Here is an 18,906-nt window from a genome sequence, read left to right on the forward strand (position 1 = left end):
TATTTCAAATGTTGTAAGTGCTTAATAAAAGGGGCTTGCAAAGAGGAGCGAATACTACTACTGATACTGTTCTTAAATATGATACTAGTAACCTTCGAATAGTGGTTTGTTTCATACAGTTTTATAATCTATCATAAAAATATTATCTTATGTTGTTTATTGTTATATGTAGGACTGACATTATGCATAAATATTTTTATACTAAACGGGTTTGCAGGATGGATTGTTTTTCGGTTCTATAAAGTATTTATTCTTTCTGAAGTGTATTTCCATCTCATTTGCTACATTGAAATTTCCACTAATAGTTGATACCCTTGTCGTGATATGTTTCACACGCAGAAGCGATCTTGATACTGCTTCAAGATAAATATTGCAACTCATGCACCTTTCATTTATGTCACAGCCTTCCAATGATCAAGTGCCCTCTTGGAACGTATTCTCTTGGTGGATTTGTAACAAATTGCACAGCATGTCCTGCTGGATATTCCTGCCCACAACCAACGTCTCCTCCTGCAAAATGCAGTGGAGGTATGTAGGCACAGTTTCTATAAAATTATATTTTTAAGATATTCTCATTGAAAAACTTTATTCTGTTTTCTTAAGGGAGCTGTAAAGATTATCTGAATTTTCAAAATTAGTTACTTTTCACTTCATCCACAGTATTTTTAGTTGTCCACAGACGTGATCTTTGTATGAATATTTTTTATTGGATGGGTATTGTTGGTTTGCTTTAGGCAGTAAACGATGAACATCTACTTATATTAGTATAAAATGCAAAATTACCAACCACAATGACATTTCAATTGCGCCATGCATAACTGTTCTGTCTCCGGTTAAAACTGTCGAAGAAAAATGATTAAAATGCCTTGATCGTTTTTCCTCATTATCATAGACAAAACTTATCTTTTGGGTCCTGACCTAACGTAGAAAATTCGAAGAATTTTATCCCTTTTTCTTTAAACCTGCAATTGTAGAAAGGTAGCTTGTTAACCCTGCAAATATGACTGCTTAACCTTGTCCTGTAGGCAGACCGTAGATTGATATCACCCTCAGTTCAAGGCTTTTAAAAGCAAGGGGGCCTGGTGGATCTTGTTGACTTTTAGCTTTTTTCTTCTCTTCGGATTCTCCTTCAGAATATTACCAATATTTTGGTAACTTTAACTTATTCCACCTTTTCAGCGACGTATGCTCCGGAATACAGCACCGAATGTCTCAAATGTCCAGCTGGGTTCAGCTGCTTGAACAATACGATGAAAGAGCCTTGCCCATACAGCGTAGCTTCTGGATTTTATTACAGCACAGATGCAAGTAAGTTTTAACGATGGAATTTCCAATATCTGCTTTCTCTTGCAATTCTAAGAAATATAAAATAGATTGTTTACTTCGACTGGGGTTCGTATCATCCTTTTCAATTTAGATTACTCGATACTTTTAATGATTTTTGCTCCTTTATTTTTGTGTTGAGGTAAATTTAGTGACTTTTGTTAGGATATATTTGATGTTTGTATTTGCGGATATTGTTCTACGAAGACACAACAATGCAACAACTATGAGTATAATGCTTCTTCGATCAGTATAACTAAAAGACGTTTCTGGCATGACTCTTCATCAGTGACCATGTCCCAAATTTGCTTTTAAGATAAAAGAGTGAAAACCGTAATCTTTAATCAAAGTTTATCTAATTAGGTGAAAATCACCGACATCCATGTAAAAATGACTGCTAAACAATCAATTTTGAATATCAGTATTTGATATGGTCTTTGATTCGGCCTATGTAATATTGGTACTTTCTTAAGAGCTTAATTTATCAGAAAGCTAGCATATCCCTGACAGCGATGAAAGGACTTGTTAAAAGTTTTAGTTATTGATAAATTTGTAACATTTAAAGGTAAGTCTAATTTTTGTAGATCCATATTTATCGATAATAGTTTAGTTAACAAAAGAAGCAAAACAGAAATTTGGATTCAGTCCAATTTGAATGAACTGATTATTGCTTAACTTTCAATGTTATGATGTATATATAACTAATTTGTTTCATTTTACAGTGCAAACATGTTCGGTGTGCCCAGAAAAAAGATCAGGCCAGGTCTGTGAATCCAGCTCAAAACCGCCCATTACCTGTCAGACCGGACAAATCCCAAGCTCCAACGGAACCGGTTGCCTGCTATGCCGTGCCGGGTACTATTGTTCATCACCGACAGCGGATGAATTGGCATGCAGTCCTGGACAATACTCAAAACCTGGAGCTACAGCATGTATTCCTTGTCCTGTCGGAAACAAATGCCCAACAACCTCCAGCTATCCACAAGCATGTCCTGCTGGACAGTATCAAAATACCGGATCGCAATTGACTTGTCTTACATGCCCGGGTGGTTATAAATGTCCGGATCCTACTGCGGCACCGCAGCCATGCGCAGCAGGTATGTATTGTTCCCCATAGTTTTCTTTTGGAGATCGGCGATGACCTGTTGCAAGAAAACTCTTTTTTCTGAAGAATCTTTATCTTATCTTGTGATTGCGTTTTATCATAAGAAAGAAGTTTAAATCGTATTATCGCCTTTTTCTAGGGGAAATCAGTGGACCAGGAGTAACCAAATGCATTCAATGTCCAGCCGGGTTTGCGTGTCCGAATATTTCAAATCCGGCTCAGAATATTGCCTGTCAAAATGGAACATACTCTATTGCCGGTAATATGATTTGCACCCCATGTGTGGCTGGAAAATATTGCCCATATACAAGGTAGGTGTTTTCAAACGATAGTTTGATTGTTTTGTTCTTACTTTCTTTCTACAAGTAGGTCTTTATCCAAGCAACTTTACATTATCAATGAACATGCACCTAAAAGCTGGCTTCTATAAGTATCTTTCATATCTTCCCAGGAACAGGAAATTTGTTTAGTTTTTCCTATTTTAATTTCTTCTTTCTTTTTTTATCAATTCTTGCATGCATCAAAAATAGATTACATTAATTAAAAGTTAGCAACGTCGAGGAATTAGCAAAACATTTAACTTCCAATTTACAGTTTGTACGGTGTGTTTGAATTGAATTTCTCAATTTAACGAATTTTTCATTGATTTTTGGAGAATGAGTACTTTCACGATCAATCAGTTAAAAAAGAAATATATTTTCAACTTGACGTATAAGCACAAAATTCTGCTTTCTTTTTTTCATGATTATTTGTGAAGTATTTATTTCCCATCTCAATATGTTCATTTATCTATTTTTGTTAGGTTCCTTATCCCATTTTTCGCATTATAATTTCCTTTCCGTCTCTTTATTCATCAGTATTGATATCGAGATTGACTGTCCTCCGGGTACATACTCCTCCGCATCAGCCAGTAGCTGTACGAGCTGCCCCGCAGGAAAAGAGTGTACATCTGCCACTGCAACTCCAGTGAACTGTCCGCCAGGAGAATTCAGCACCGGGGGTCAAGCCCAGTGCACGATTTGTTCGAAAGGCAACGCCTGTCCGAATACAACCACAGATGAAATGATAAAATGTGACCCCGGGTTCTATGCAACACAAGGTCGAACACAATGTACAGCGTGCAGGGCTGGATTGTGAGTATTTTATATGTTACGAGAATGGCTAAAGTTTGATTGAAGATATTTTTTAAGATAAACATTATTGAATCGATTAAGAAAAGAGGACTTTCGCCACAGGCCGTCTGTTAGCTTCTGTTTAATCCTAATAAATTTACTTTTTTAATTTTTGAAATTAAAGGTGCTCTTTAAAGTTTTTTTCATTTCATCAAGTTCATCGATAAGTCATCCATATTATGGATTATATAGAATATGGATTATTTTTAGGAATGGTAGTACCCTAAAAGTGTAGGCATCGTTTTTTACCCCGTTTCGAGGTAGCATTTTATTTTAGGTTTGAATATGATATACTGTTAATGTAGCTAGCTGGGTTGTATGTAGTTGATATGCTATGGTCTGCGGGCTTGTTAAGTAGGCTACTTTCCTATTTTACTGTGAATGGTTTTAATTTCTCCTTGTGAAATCGTCTAGATTCTTATAGGCTTAATCTATGTGCGAAAACAGCTCCTATTGGCCTGATAGATTCATTTAATGATTTAAGGTAGAGGTGTAATGTTTCAGCGTAGTATCAAAATTGGCAGTATTGGATGATAATTAATTTTCGTTTTTCAGTTATTGCCCAAAAACTGATGCGCTTGAGGAGTTTGCCTGTTCAGAGGGGACTTTCTCGTTGGCAAATTCAACAAAATGTACTCCTTGTCCCCCTGGATATGAATGTCCTGACAAGAATACAGATACAATGTAAGTACCTATTCTTATGTCATGTCTAAGCATTATATTCCAAACATTTGTCATGTGATCAATTTTATTCTCTTTATTTTTCAACAAGAATTTTATGGGCAATGAACCCGAAATGTTAAATCTTAACATAACGCTTTCACATATTTACTCAACTTTTTATTTTAATATAACTTAAACCTCAACGTTTCACTTCCACTCACCAGTAAAGTTGTTCTACGTTACTCCCATTATCTATTCTTAGGACTGCATGCAAGAATGGCACATATTCTCTCGGCAGTCAGATAAAATGCACAGAGTGTCAGCCTGGATTTAGGTGCCCATTGACAACAAGTGGACCAATTCAATGCCATCCTGGTCAATTTTCAGTCATAAACTCCGTGACCTGTCAGACATGCAAGGCAGGTTTTCAGTGTAGCAACCCCGCAGGTATGTTGGCTCCAACGTTGTTATTCTGGTAGTAGAAGGCAGTAACAGTTTGAAAAATTATAATTTTTCTAAGCGATCTTAGTGCTTGTTTGTAAGATATTTAGTTGATAGAAAACGAACACAGTTGCTTTCAGTCGAATGACGTCTGCAACTTCCTTTGGAAGGTTCATCTTTTTAGAACTGAAGTTTTGTGAATGACCGGGAAAGAGCACGTCTTTGGTGGAGAGAGATATTTGATGGACGTGCATTAAAAGCATTTCATCCTGAAAAGATTTAATGTGAAGTGGAAGAAAACATGCTTTTGTCAAAAATTGTGATCAATTTTCTTCGAGATCGTCGGTCAATATATTTGTTTTTTCTGATCAACATCAGCCATTTGGAAAAGAGATTTGTTACAAAGTGAATAATTAATAAGGGGAATTCTTGACGCTAAAAATAAATTTGTCTATATGGGCCTAAAATGTGAACAGCTATTTTAGGCATTGTATTGATATGGATTTTTACTTAGCAGGAAAGGAAATGTTTACTGAGAAAAGGGCTTTATAGTTGACTTCATAATTTACGTTACCTAAAGTTTACGGATGGTAGTAGGAATTGGTTATAAAAGGAGGATAAAGAGTTAAGATAATATTTTTGCAAAAACATTCATATGTTTTGATAATTCATGTATCCATTAAAAAGTATGATATTTCTGCCTGTAAAGTTTGTATGGAAAACTAGTACATCCCTTTTTTCCTATCGCTCTTGAATTTTTAGAAATGAGTATCTTGTTACTTGCAGTTGTTTGCTGAAAATTAATTTTGTAGTAAATAGACATGTTTACTTGTTTCAGATCCTGTGGAATGTATGGCTGGATACTACTCGCAACCTGGTTGGGCTGCTTGCAAACTTTGTGACACCGGGTACACTTGCGCTGCCGGATCAAACTCTTCGACGCCTTCATCAGGTTTGTGCTAGCCATTGCCATGCTCACCAATCACGTAATCTGAATCATCAGCATTGCCATTGCCTTGCCATCAATATGATTGATCTAAATCACTGTCGTTTTCATTGTGATCATTGGTCGCCATAACGACACGTCCGTTATCATCGCTACTGTATTAAATCATTCTCTGCGTTTTACGTTTTTAGCACAACCGTATAATATTGTCATCAATATATCAGACATAAGTTTTTAATATAAAGAACTGCCATCCATATCAAAAGCACCATCTTCCGTCGTGACTTTAAAACTTGAATGTTAAGACTGGGCAGCTTCTTCCACTTTGACGTATAAAAGCACTCTTAGTACTAAGTCTTACGTCATTCTTATTTTTCAGGGCAATGCAAAGCTGGTGGATGGTGTGATGGTAAACTGTTTTATCCTTGCCCGGCCGGAACATACAACTTATTCACAGGATCAAAAGCACCGTCAGATTGCGTCAAATGCCCACCCGGTTACTATTGCACTGGCCCTGGTGTAATCAACTACAATACATCTATATGCCCGGCAGGTCATTATTGTCCCGAGGCAACAAAATTTGCTCGCGAATTTCCCTGTCCCGCAGGAAAATACGGCCCGAACACAACGGAAACATCTGAGTCTGACGCATGTGTAGTGTGTGCACCCGGCTACTACTGCCCCCAAGGCACTGCTGGTCTTACTAACCTCTGCCCGCCCGGCTACTTTTGTCCGGTTGGAACTGGCGCAGGTACTAGATTTGCCTGTCCGCTGGGTACCTATTCCAGTCTAAGTGGACTCGTGAATGCTTCACAATGTATTGATTGCCCTGTCGGCCACTACTGTCCGGATGGTACAAATGGACAAGCATCTGTAGCTCCGTTACCCTGTCCACCTGGTTCCTATAATCCATATACTAAAGGCGGACATATCCTCAATTGCAGACCTTGCTCGGCCGGTTTCTCTTGCCCACGAGCTGGTCAAAATGCTTCCACTGATCCTTGCATGGAAGGCTATTACTGTCCTAATGGTACAATAACAAATACTCAATTTCCCTGCCCTCCTGGATCATATACCAATAGTACAAGCTTAACAAGACCGGAGGAATGTACACCATGCCCACCTGGATTTTCGTGTGGCTGGGCAACCGGGTTTCCCACAAGCCCGTGGCAGCCATGTCAGCAAGGTCATTTTTGTCCGGAAAGTACACCATCACCAACTAAATTTCCATGTCCTCCTGGCACATTCACTAATAGCTCAAGTCTCTACATGGAGAGCCAATGTACAGACTGCTATCAGACGTACTATTGCCCCGGGGGTGAAGCAGCGCCTAGAGATTTATGTCCACCAGGATTCTACTGCCCAACAAAGACCCGGTTAGCAACTGAGTTTCCATGCCCGAACAGGACATATAATCCTGACTGGGGTCTTTTCAACCAGTCACAATGCAAGACATGTACTCAAGGACATTTCTGTGAAAAAGGAACCGTCACACCATACGAGTGCCCCATAGGTATGATGTATTCAGAATTAATAATGACTTTTTAGCTGTGTTTCCACCTTGCCATGCTGATAATTTCATTTTTGTCACTGTAGTATATTTCAGCTTGTTATGTTAAGTATATATTGTTTGCAAAACTAAAAAGAAATTTTTTTCGTAAAAATTAAATTTTTCACAAATGATTAAATTTTTTCTCAATTTATTAAGTTTCGTGTAGTTTTATAAGCTCTTTCTTTGTTTGTTTACATGTTTGATTTTGTAGATCAATTCCTTAAAATGGTTGTTTTACAAAAGAATTTTACGAATTTTTCAAATTGGCGTGAAGAGCATCTTCAAATTTATATTCTACAAACAAAGCAAAAAAGTTGTTTATAATTATCATTTAACTGATTTACCAAAACTAATGATTACCTGTTCAGGCACATACATGCCATATGGGTACAACAGCACGTCTGGCTCAAGTGTTGGCACAGCTGCAGGGTACCAGGCAGATTGTTTGTCATGCACAGCTGGGTTTTATTGTCTCAATGCTACAGTAACCCCTTTCAAATGCGGCAAAGGATTCTACACGAAGGCTGGCCAGTCAGTTTGTCAGGTATCTTTTCTGAGCATTATTTAGTGGCTAAATACCTTTTTCTGCTGGATGAGAAGTATGTCTCTTCGGACAAAGTATATCTTCTTTTCCCTAGTACAGCCTTTCAAAACTATGAAAGGGATTTTACCTGGTTGTTTATTTCAAAAGAGGGGTGTTGTGTAGATTTCATGTTACAAACACTCTCATTAAAAAATCTTCCTATAATCGAGTAGATTTTTAGACTAGCTGTAGGATTCAAATCTATGATTAAATCTTGAGTATAAATATACGTTATTATAAGTTTGGGTCAGAAGATTTCAGGAATAAAGGATTTTGAAAACAGTTTAAAGAAAGTGGAAGTAATTGGTTTTGCGAAGGATAATATGTATTCCCTACGTGTTCATATTTAAATGAGTCCAAGAATTCTAATTTTAGATTTCATTCCTCTAGCGTTGCCCGCCCGGATATTATTGTGACAATGAAACAACTGCAGACTTTGATATGTATGCGAACAAGAAATGCACTGCAGGGAAGTATTGTGGAGGAGGATTGAAAGATCTAGGCGAAGCGACCAATTGCAGCACTGCTCATTATTGTCCGGCAGGTGAGCATCATGTGAAACCGGAGGGTTGTAAACTGCATTGATTGCTTAGTACCATTCATACGTTTCCAGACGAAAAATTAAGACCGTATTAACCGAGTATTTGTTACCCATCTAACTGCATCCTTGTGCAAGGGTTATTGATTTCTGGAACTTTAATTGATACCCTAAATGTCTTATCTCATACACTTAATTTTATTTAAATAAAACGTAGTGATTTTCTTTTGCTTTAATTATTCACTATGCTGTTGGGCAGGGGCTTTTTCTAAAAAATTTAACAAGGGGGCTCCAGGGCGAATTCATGACCATGCCATTGTTTTCATAAATGCAATTGTATTAATTAATGCAATGCTTGAGCATGCTACTACGACTTTTTCGTTTTTTGTTGTCAAAGTAAAACAGCATTATTTAGGAGATACGATTTATCGGGGTTTAACTACGTGGAAGGGGGCTAGGGCCAGAAAATTAATTACGAGGGTCTACTCTACGTCAAGATCTTTGCAAATTAAGCATTTATAGACCTTTTAAGGAAAAGGGAGTTCAATGCAGAATTGTTGGAGGAGGGCAGAGCCCCCCAAAATGCAGAAAGATTCTCTGCCCCCCTGCACTCTCCCTAGAAATCATCACTGGGTTGGAATTGTTTGTTTAAACCTATACGAAAACCTGTATGCTATTATATTTACTACAAACCGAGTGAGTAACAAATCTAGTAAGTATTATATTTACTACAAATCCTTCTTTATCAAACACGATGCAGTTTTCCATTGCTTTTGGAGCATTGTCCAGAGGACGTGATACCAACCTGAGAGCTTTGTTTCCTTTTTAGCAACCCCTGTTGAAATACCTTGCCCAGTGGGTACATACAATTCGGATGAAAATGGGCCAAGTATAGCTGCCTGTAAGCCATGCACGGCTGGCTACTACTGCTTGGAAAAGACCGTCACTCCAACCCTACAGTGTGACAAAGGCTATTATTGTCCCACCAACATAACGGATGGTGTCTCTGCATTAATTATCGGCTCATACGGGCCTCAGCAAATGCCCTGCCCAAAAACAACATACACTGATGTCTATGGTACGCAAAATGTGGGCTCCTGTAAAACATGCACCATTGGAAATTACTGCAGAGAGGGAACTGCCACGCCCACTGTTTGTCCACGAGGCTACTACTGCCCAGCAAATATTTCGGATCCACAGCCTTGTCCGATCGGAACATATGGCCACGAAACTGGATTGCATTACAGAGAGAATTGTACACAATGTGATAAGGGATGGTGAGTTACTGCTTCATTTTTTTCAAATTTTAAAGCCAGAGGGGCTTCAAAATTGCTTCATTTGTCACTTTTTATTCATCCGTATCAAAAATCACAGATGTTCTACAAGAGGCTTGCGCTCCCACTGTTTGTAAATCGTCTCTATGGGAAAATTGGAGTATCAAATGCGTATATATAAATTCAAGTTTATCCACTCTTTACCCCAGCCTTTGAATGGCAACTGGATCTGAGAGGCCTACTGTTTAAAACATTTGATTTTCAAAGACTTGAAATTTTTCTGAACGCATTCCCATATCCATCTTAACATAACACAAAAAGCATCGAAAGTTTCACTGAATGAAATAAATTTCGCTCTGTAGGTACTGTGATGCTCAAGGGCTTCCCAACCCAAGAGCTCAATGTGACCCGGGCTACGTTTGTACCGGAGGTGCCTACACGAGCACCCCTACCGACGGGACAACCGGAAACATTTGCCCAGCTGGAGGATATTGTACAACGGGAAGCTGGGTATCGAAACCATGTCCCCCTGGAACATACAGCAATACGTCTGGTGCCACCAACGATAAGGACTGTCGCACATGTGATCCGGGCTACTACTGTATGAAAGCTAGTGGCCCTAGTCCGGAAGGTCCTTGCTGGGCAGGTTTTTATTGCAGTTCAGGATCAGACCGACCGAACCAAACTGAAGCCGACGCTGGATTTTATGCACCGGTTGGATCATCATCGCAACGTCCTTGCCAGGTCGGAACATATCAGCCATTTAAGCGTGGTGGGAGCTGTCTCCCATGTAGACCTGGACATTATTGTGACACAACACAGTTAACCACAACTAAGACCTGTCGTGCTGGATATTATTGTCCTGAAGGAAGTGAAGTGGAGATAGCTTGCCCGGTCGGAACATACAATAACTTCACTGTGCAGAATTTGTCATCTGCTTGTCTTCCATGTCCAAAAGGAAAGTTCTGTAGTCCCTCAGCTCAAACATACCCAACAGGTACTTTGATTCATTCCTTCATTTTGTAACCGAGCATTCAGAGTTTCTCATATTCCTTTACGTGAAAACAAGTCTGATATCTATCAGGTAGGCGGCCGATGATAGGTAGTGATGGTTTCTTTCATTTTTATGACTCTTACTCCGAACTATTTCTAGATTAACACTTTCGATTATGACGTTTTGGCTCGATATGTCTTAAATTGTTTGATTGCTTCAAAGCAATTTATAAATTTTTCACTACCAAGAAAAATTGACTGTGAATTTTGTAGGCCAAGGACTAAATCTTCCTTGTTCTATACCTGACATTTACTTTATTTCATCAACGCTCGCACAAAGCCAGGTCGGGTTTTCTATGCTTGATTTTCACTTTGCAATGACAAGAGGTAGCATTCAGTCCATGCATTCAGAGGTAGCTTCGACTATGTTTCGACCAGTAGCGCGTCTACTTTAAAATGGTTGTAATCTTCCAATCTCTCGTAGGTAATTGTGACGCTGGTCACATCTGCTTTGGCTCTGCAACGTATGCCACCCCAACAGACGGTGTTTCCTGGGGGAGACTTTGTTTACCAGGCTATTATTGTCCTGCTGGAACTACGTACGAAAGACCATGTCCAGAGGGTACCTATCTGTAAGTATGATGCAGCAAATCTGAAAGTGTTTCTTTTGTATCTGAGGTGATCCCATTTGGCCGCCCTACTTTTACAACCAGCCGAGTTTCTTGCTATTTGTTGTCACATCACGACTTTTTTGACGATTTTTAATTTTGTTTCAGGGGGACATCTGGGGGTAAAGCCGAAGCTGACTGTCATCTTTGTGACGAAGGGAAGTATTGCTCTGGCACCAATAACACTGCACCTACCGCCGACTGTTCTGCAGGGTATTATTGCAAGAGAGGTAACCGAATGCCAAATCCGAATAATGCAACAGTTGGTGGACCATGTTACAAGGGCCATCGCTGTCCACAGAGGACTACTAATCCGATTCCCTGCGACATTGGTATGCATTTTTATATACGAATGCTTATCTCTTTGTTTCAAAAAACAATCTCTTCTTTGCTTCTTGAAAAGCGTAAAAAGCTCTCTTTTTCTATACCTTGCTCGTAAGCCTGCAAGCTCTCATAAATCTCAGGTGTCTTTCTAATTACTTTTAAAATGTGCTTTTAATGGACACGTTCATGCCTAAAGCAACGATTCAAACAATGATAAAAACTGTTTTGAGATAGTCAATTGTAGTTTAACTAAATATAATAGCTCCGGAGTAGTCACAGCCTTTTGCTCCGGGGGTATCGTTCTCTGTAATGTTTTATAGTAGTTTTTGTTAGTATTGTAGTCTGTAGTATGTATTGTAACGTTTTAGCGGAATGTATAAAAAATACTAAAAGTATTCTCTGCTAGGTCTTCACAGCTGCTTTGTTTCGTCATAGGTTATTACACAAATGAAACTGGAAAGTCGACTTGTGACATCTGTCCTGCTGGCTTTGAGTGTGCACCCGGGTCGGTTACCCCAATGCCTTGCACGCAAGGGTATTTTTGTCACATAGGCAATGATGCAAAGTCTCTGGGGTTGAAGCAGCCATGTCCTGTAGGAACATTTGGTGCAACACCAGGCTTGTCCCTAGAGTCGCAGTGCAGTAAATGCTCCGGGGGTAAATACTGTGACGGTATTACCAAAAATAGTGTTACTGGACCATGCGATGCCGGATACTTTTGCAGGGAAAGTGCAATTAGCATTCGTCCAGCTGAAGATACTCAGAATCCTAAACGATTTGGTGCTTGTCCGTCTGGTGGCTACTACTGCGTCCAAGGCTCCGTGAGCCCAACGCCATGTCCGCCAGGCACCTATGCACCTGGTGGAAAGTTCAAGCTAACTAAAGAAGCTGATTGCGATCTATGCTTAGCCGGGTCCTACTGTGCTGCTGGCAACCAAACAGTCGTGTCCGGTCCTTGTTCTGCAGGCTACTATTGTAACAAAGGCTCCCCAGACAAGGCTCCTACCAACATAACATATGGTGGAATTTGTCCGCCGGGAACACACTGTCCGCCAGGATCCAGCTGGCCAATACCATGTGCAGCTGGTACTTACAATAACATTTCAGGCCAGGCAAGTTGCTCTACCTGTCCAAAGGGATTTTACTGTCCTGCTAATTCTACATATCCTATTGATTGTCCATCCGGCTACTGGTGTGAGCAAGGTGCCACTGTTGTTGATACGAACCCGTGTCCAGCCGGCTACTTCAACAACCTTACTCGAAGATGGCATAGAAGTCACTGCCAAGAATGTACTCCAGGATATTACTGTGAACTGCAAGGTATGGACCCAAGTTGAATAATACAATCGGGATGTTTCTTAGTGTCTAGTTTTACGACAAATCTTGAATGCACAAGTGAAAATTTATCGTATTATAAAAAGGCGCGTGTGCTGAGGATTTTAAGCTGTTAATTATCGACCAAAATATTTTTTCATATTTTTATAATCATGTTGCGTTTCAATCCATTATTTAAGCAACGTTTACATGAAGGCTTTGAGTGTTCAATTTCAACATCAATTTCATTCATTTAGAAAACCAGGAATACAATTCAATAACACATCAATTTTCCCAAAATTTCAGTTACACTCTCCAGTCAAGACACCCCTTAAATATGAATATAGTGCTTTTGTTTTACATAAGGTCTTTTCCACTATTGTTAAGGTAACTACACCGAAAGATTCTTGCTAGAATAAAGGATAGTTTTCAAAACAAGTCAAATTGTTTCATTACGGTATCATTTTTATTTTAGGTTTAAGTGCAGTCACTGGAATGTGTGACCCTGGCTACTTTTGTTCAAATGCATCAATCGCTGCCCGACCAGGATCCCTCAGCCAAGGTGGTGGCCATTGTCCACTTGGATCTTATTGTCCCCAGGGCAGTCCACAACCTTTGATTTGCAAACCAGGACAGTACTGTCCAAACCAAGGTCTCGCTTTACCACTTGCAAATTGTTCCGAGGGCTATTATTGTCTTGCTGGTGCGTCATCGCCGAATCCCACAGATGGTGTCACCGGTAACATATGCCCGGCTGGTACCTACTGCCCGGCTGGAAGTCACAATTACACCTTATGTCCTCCAGGAACATTCTCGAATATAACCGGAAACACTAATCTAACTAACTGCCTGAGTTGCACAGAAGGATCTTACTGCATGGGCTGGGGCAATACTGTACCCACAGCTAAATGTAGCGCTGGATTTTATTGTCCGTACGGACAGAGCCGTCCAGATCCACCATCATTTGACTGTTGGAAAGCATACTATTGTGAATCAGGGGCTACAAGCCCACAACCATGTCCGTCTGGGACGTACCAGAATGAGGTCCAGAAATCAACTTGCAAGGTAGGGTTTGATCCTCGTTTTCGGATTTTAACATGCATTTGATTACTACTTATTCTTGTATAGTTTCTTACTTATGCTATTTTGTGGAGAAGCTTGGGATGTTCCCTAGTAAAGGGGATATGCCATTTTTAAGGGAGATGTTGGGGTTTTCCTTAAGATATTTTAAGTAACACTTTAAGGAACCCGACTTTTAAGTACATGTCTCAAAACATTCCGCGGCGAGTTTAGTTTTTTAAAAGCTAGTGCACTTGTTAAATTAGGGTGTTAGAGACCATGAGGTATCTGATAAATAGACCGGAAAATCGAATTTTATATATAGAAGCAATAAATCCATGCTTTCAGCTTTCCAATGCTCGATAGATTCTTTCAATTTATTCAAATCTAGTTGATTGTTGCATGGTATATGTTTTTTGTAGACGTGCCCTCCTGGCTATTACTGCGATGCATCTGTCTCTCCACTGGTCTCATACAACGCCTCTGTCTGCCCGAGTGGTCACTTTTGTCCTGCGGGTACCAAGTTTGCAAACGAGTTCAAATGCCCGCGAGGAACATTTAACAACGTGACTGGAATATCCCTTGCCACTCAGTGTACACCTTGCCCTGGGAAGTATTATTGTGATTATGAGGGACAAACATGGTACACTAAGCTGTGCAGTCCAGGTACGTTTGCCATAGAATGCAAAGCTGGAAATTCGAGCATGTGATTTTATTCCAATTCCATTCATAATTGCTACCATTGTTATATGGAGAAACCATATTCACGGCAGTCTTCCAACCAAAAACCTTCAATTATCTCCGACTCATACCAAACAGAAATAGTCCTTTGATTGCTTGGACCCAATTGGCCATAACTAGAAAGCTTAGAAACGGGTTGTTATTTCACAAGGCCCCTTTTGGTACCTTAAGTAGTTCTCGAAAGTACTTTTTGTGGTAGATTCGGAAGAGACAGAGACTCTTCTCTATTATTGTTATTAAAGCATTAATCTGTCATATCTCAACTTGTTTCCAATAGTGTTTTGTATTATGGATACTTGTAGGACAGCTTTAGACGACTTGTTATTTTAGAGCCCTCAAATTTTGAAAACTGACGCTTGAATCTATCGAATCGAATCTATGTTTTGAATTTATATTATTTTTGCTTACCCTTTTTGATGTGCATGGTTATTCTCATAGGCAACAGTTTTTAATAATATATAATGATTACGCTATATATACTATACACTATGAAATGATAACACTTAAATAATGATTACACTGCTCTTCGAGTTTTTACCCAAGATTATTTTTTACTAAATTCTCTAACTTATTTCTCATCAACCAAGGCTACTACTGTCGAAGCGGGGCTTTTGTATCAACCCCAGAGATGATAACACCCGTTGGAGTTGACCACTTCAGGAATATGACAAATTGCACATGTCCAACATGCGAGTGTCCTGCTGGCTCTTTCAATTTTACAAATGGAGGACCATGTCCCAAAGGATTCTACTGCCCACTAGGGACAGACGAGCCAATCCCGTGCCCACGTGGCACTTACAGTGACAAGTTGAAACTACAGTCCGAGAGCCAGTGCTACAATTGCACCGCAGGACAATTTTGTGGGGAAATGAACCTGACAAAGCCAAGTGGTCCATGCTGGGCCGGATATTACTGTCCTACTGGAGCTGCTAGAGGTGAATGGATGTCTTGCCCGGAGGGTCAATATTGTGATGTTGGAACCATTTTGCCTGTAAACTGTCCGAATGGGACTTACAGAAATACAACCAATGGAAAGAATCTCACTGATTGCTGGTCCTGCCCTGGTGGAAAATACTGTGCCACACCCGGTCTTAGTACCCCCACAGGGGATTGTGCTCCAGGGTAAGTTTACATCCTATTTTCAGACTTGCTGGATCGCACCGCTTTTTGCTTAGTTTCGACAGGCTCTTTGGAACCGTAGAGCTGTTAGTTGAAAATGCCATTGAGTTATTTCCGATTACGTGCCTAGAGTTTTAATTAGCTATAAATTAGCTACAATTTGTTAGCCATAAGCCAGATTTATATTGGGAAAGTGTTAGTAAGCTTGCTTATTTGCAGTTGGCTCAGATTTCCAGTAGCTGATAACATCCCAAAAAGTATCAGTTTCATATTCTATTACTAATTAAAAGCTAAAAGCAATCACTTTTACAGTTGCAAATTTAAGTGAACTAGGCACGGTAATCCTAGCATGGTCTTGCAATTATCTGTCTTAATTTGTAGATTTTGTTAATTTTTGCATCTGGCTATTCACTTTTATCTTTGTTAGACGAATTGGCATGAAACTTTTACTTCCTTAGATACTACTGTCCAGTGGGTAGCTCCATGCGAGAGCCCCCTGCGAATATTTGCCCTGTTGGACACTACTGTCCTGGCGGTACCGCTGCTGCAAAACCCTGCCCAAGTAACATGATGGCCAATTACACAGGGGCACACCAATGTCAACCATGTCCTGCTGGATTCTACTGTTTGGTTTCTGGCGTGCCACTGCCGTGTACGAAAGGTTTTTACTGTCCCGCAGGCACCGGACATGATTTGCGTGCTTGCCCTCGTGGAACTATTGGGGTCCAGAAACAGTATAGCAAGTTACAAGACTGCCAACCCTGCCCCGCGGGAAAGTATTGCTCACTAGAACATGCTACTAATTACACTGGGCCGTGTAACGCAGGGCATTGGTGTTTGTATGGAATAGACAGAGCGAATCCCATTGGTGTTAACATTACTGCTTGCAATGCTACTTACAACGAAACATGTCCATTTTATTACGATGGAAGAGAAACAGGAAAAGGTGGCAAGTGTCCGGTTGGTCATTTTTGCCCTGTTGGAACCACTTTACCAAAGGGTTGTGCACCAGGGACATATTCTCCAATCGAAGGTTTATCGGTTTGTTACCCTTGTATGGAAGGTTATTATTGTCCATATGAGAACATGACGGACTACCACAGCTATCCTTGTCCTCAAGGACACTACTGCCCCAATGGAACCAAAACAGCCACAGAATTTCCATGTTTGAAAGGAACATACAACGATCAAACCAAAAGAATTAGCATTAGTGACTGCATCAGCTGCCAACCAGGCAAATATTGTCCGTCAACAGGTGAAAAATATTTTCTGTCAATTATTTTTACTACTTTGTATTGCTTTAAACAGCTTTTTTGGACATGGGGTTATAAAAGCAATAGTGTTTTAGTTTATCTGTCAAGATTTCCTTTCGTTTAATAGTAACAGGAAAATATTTATATCTATTTTGCCTGATTATCCCTTCCGGAACACCTGCCTCTAGATTTTCACATGTTACTTTTGTATTAGGAAATATTGTTTGTGTTGCTTCCCTTTACTGGATGGATACAGCGATGTACATGATGCACTCTTGATGGTTTGCGAATTTCTACTAATGAGTATTTCTGTCGTTTTTTCAGGATTACCAAGCGCTAATAAGACCTGTGCTGCACGGTACTTCTGTCGAAGAAATGCCACATCGGGAACTCCCAACCAAGGCACTGATGCAAATATTTGTCCGCAAGGTCATTACTGCCCGGAAGGTACCGGCGAACCTGAGAATTGTCCGGCTGGAACATTTAGCAATCAAACAGGTTGGTATTTTTATTCTTGGTTAATAATAATATAATCAGATCGTTTGCAAATTGAACCTATTGTTTTCATCTGTAAATGCAAATGAATTGGTATAATATTTGTATGCACTTTCTGATTTATTTATCATTAATGGTGACTAACGGGTCTCCAGTGTCTTACTGTCTTTACGTATTTCTGCTGGCGAAGACTGACAACACACATTGTCGTTTATTTGCATCTATGGTTTTCTTTTCTTTGTCTTTCTAGGCCTAATGTTAGTTTCGGAATGCGTTAACTGCACTGCTGGAGAATACTGTGGGTCAGCCGGTTTAAACAGGACGAGTGGACCGTGTGAAATTGGCCATTACTGCCCAGAAGGATCATCAAGTTCCCGTCAAATACCTTGTGGCCCTGGAACCTTTTGCCCTGCTGGGTCTCGCGAAGAAACCCTATGTGAACCAGGCACATTTCAGCCCAATTCCACAAGATGGCTTAAATCTCAGTGCCAGACGTGTACCCCAGGTAAATTCCATTTTTGAGACCCTTTTTCTATTACAATACAATTAGTTAAATAAGGAATATTCCACCATTCAATTAAGGTCAAGCTAAGGTCGAATGCAAAAAATCATTGGTATTAAAACGGTCTTAGGTGCTTGTTTAATTATGCATTTTTGTTTTATTTAACAATTTGATGTTATAAAAAGCCAAAATTTAATAATGTAGTTGCGAAACAATCCTTTTGAACAATCTTTGTCTACCTCTTTCGTTACCGTATTTTTCATAACTTACTGTATATTAATCTTCATTGCTTGCAAGTCCATGATTTGTATTATTCCTTTTTATTTTCCAAGGATTTTACTGTGAAACATCAGGACTTGGTCAAGTTACCAATCCGTGTCAAAATGGCTCTTACTGTCCTGCTGGTTCAAAAGTACCCGCACCAATCACTTGTCCCAAAGGTTTCCATTGTCCAACTGGAAGTGCTATACCTCAACCTTGTCAAAATGGATATTATACAAACTTCACCGGTGCCTCTTCGTGTCTCATCTGCCCAAACAGCTTCTACTGCCTCCCTCTGAATTTCACTGGTGGCAATGTCACAGCTGTGGGTTATCACGATTGTCCGCGTGGCTATTACTGTCCGGCTGGTACAGGATCTGACTGGAAAAAATGTCCACCTGGCACATACAGTAATGAAACGAGACTTCATGATGTCAGTCAGTGCAAGAGCTGCGACCCTGGACAGTATTGTGATGGCATTATACTTGTTCAACCGAATGGTCTATGCTCAGCCGGATACTACTGTAAAATAGGTATGTCATCGACTTCATGAAGAACTATTTGATTTATAATTTGCCTT

At 39.9% G+C, this 18,906-nt stretch overlaps 1 protein-coding gene across 1 annotated transcript in view; it reads left to right on the forward strand.

Moving 5' to 3' along the window:
- The window catches only part of LOC135684536 (uncharacterized), a 60,090-nt gene that overhangs the window by 5,790 nt on the left and 35,394 nt on the right, over positions 1–18,906 (forward strand). The window contains exons 7-29 of the mRNA XM_065200130.2: positions 404–528; positions 1,180–1,308; positions 2,046–2,420; positions 2,568–2,739; positions 3,286–3,561; positions 4,156–4,284; positions 4,526–4,710; positions 5,543–5,656; positions 6,030–7,163; positions 7,571–7,746; positions 8,176–8,329; positions 9,153–9,600; positions 9,960–10,594; positions 11,075–11,222; positions 11,367–11,590; positions 12,018–12,902; positions 13,372–13,961; positions 14,378–14,621; positions 15,284–15,818; positions 16,274–17,070; positions 17,393–17,566; positions 17,814–18,068; positions 18,398–18,859. Of these exons, the coding sequence (XP_065056202.2) occupies positions 404–528; positions 1,180–1,308; positions 2,046–2,420; positions 2,568–2,739; positions 3,286–3,561; positions 4,156–4,284; positions 4,526–4,710; positions 5,543–5,656; positions 6,030–7,163; positions 7,571–7,746; positions 8,176–8,329; positions 9,153–9,600; positions 9,960–10,594; positions 11,075–11,222; positions 11,367–11,590; positions 12,018–12,902; positions 13,372–13,961; positions 14,378–14,621; positions 15,284–15,818; positions 16,274–17,070; positions 17,393–17,566; positions 17,814–18,068; positions 18,398–18,859 (8,366 nt within the window). The remainder of the gene's footprint in view (positions 1–403; positions 529–1,179; positions 1,309–2,045; positions 2,421–2,567; positions 2,740–3,285; positions 3,562–4,155; positions 4,285–4,525; positions 4,711–5,542; positions 5,657–6,029; positions 7,164–7,570; positions 7,747–8,175; positions 8,330–9,152; positions 9,601–9,959; positions 10,595–11,074; positions 11,223–11,366; positions 11,591–12,017; positions 12,903–13,371; positions 13,962–14,377; positions 14,622–15,283; positions 15,819–16,273; positions 17,071–17,392; positions 17,567–17,813; positions 18,069–18,397; positions 18,860–18,906) is intronic.

Source organism: Rhopilema esculentum, chromosome 21 (genome assembly GCF_057945365.1).
Source record: "Rhopilema esculentum isolate cy_ngs chromosome 21, ASM5794536v1, whole genome shotgun sequence".
Taxonomy (NCBI): domain Eukaryota; kingdom Metazoa; phylum Cnidaria; class Scyphozoa; order Rhizostomeae; family Rhizostomatidae; genus Rhopilema; species Rhopilema esculentum.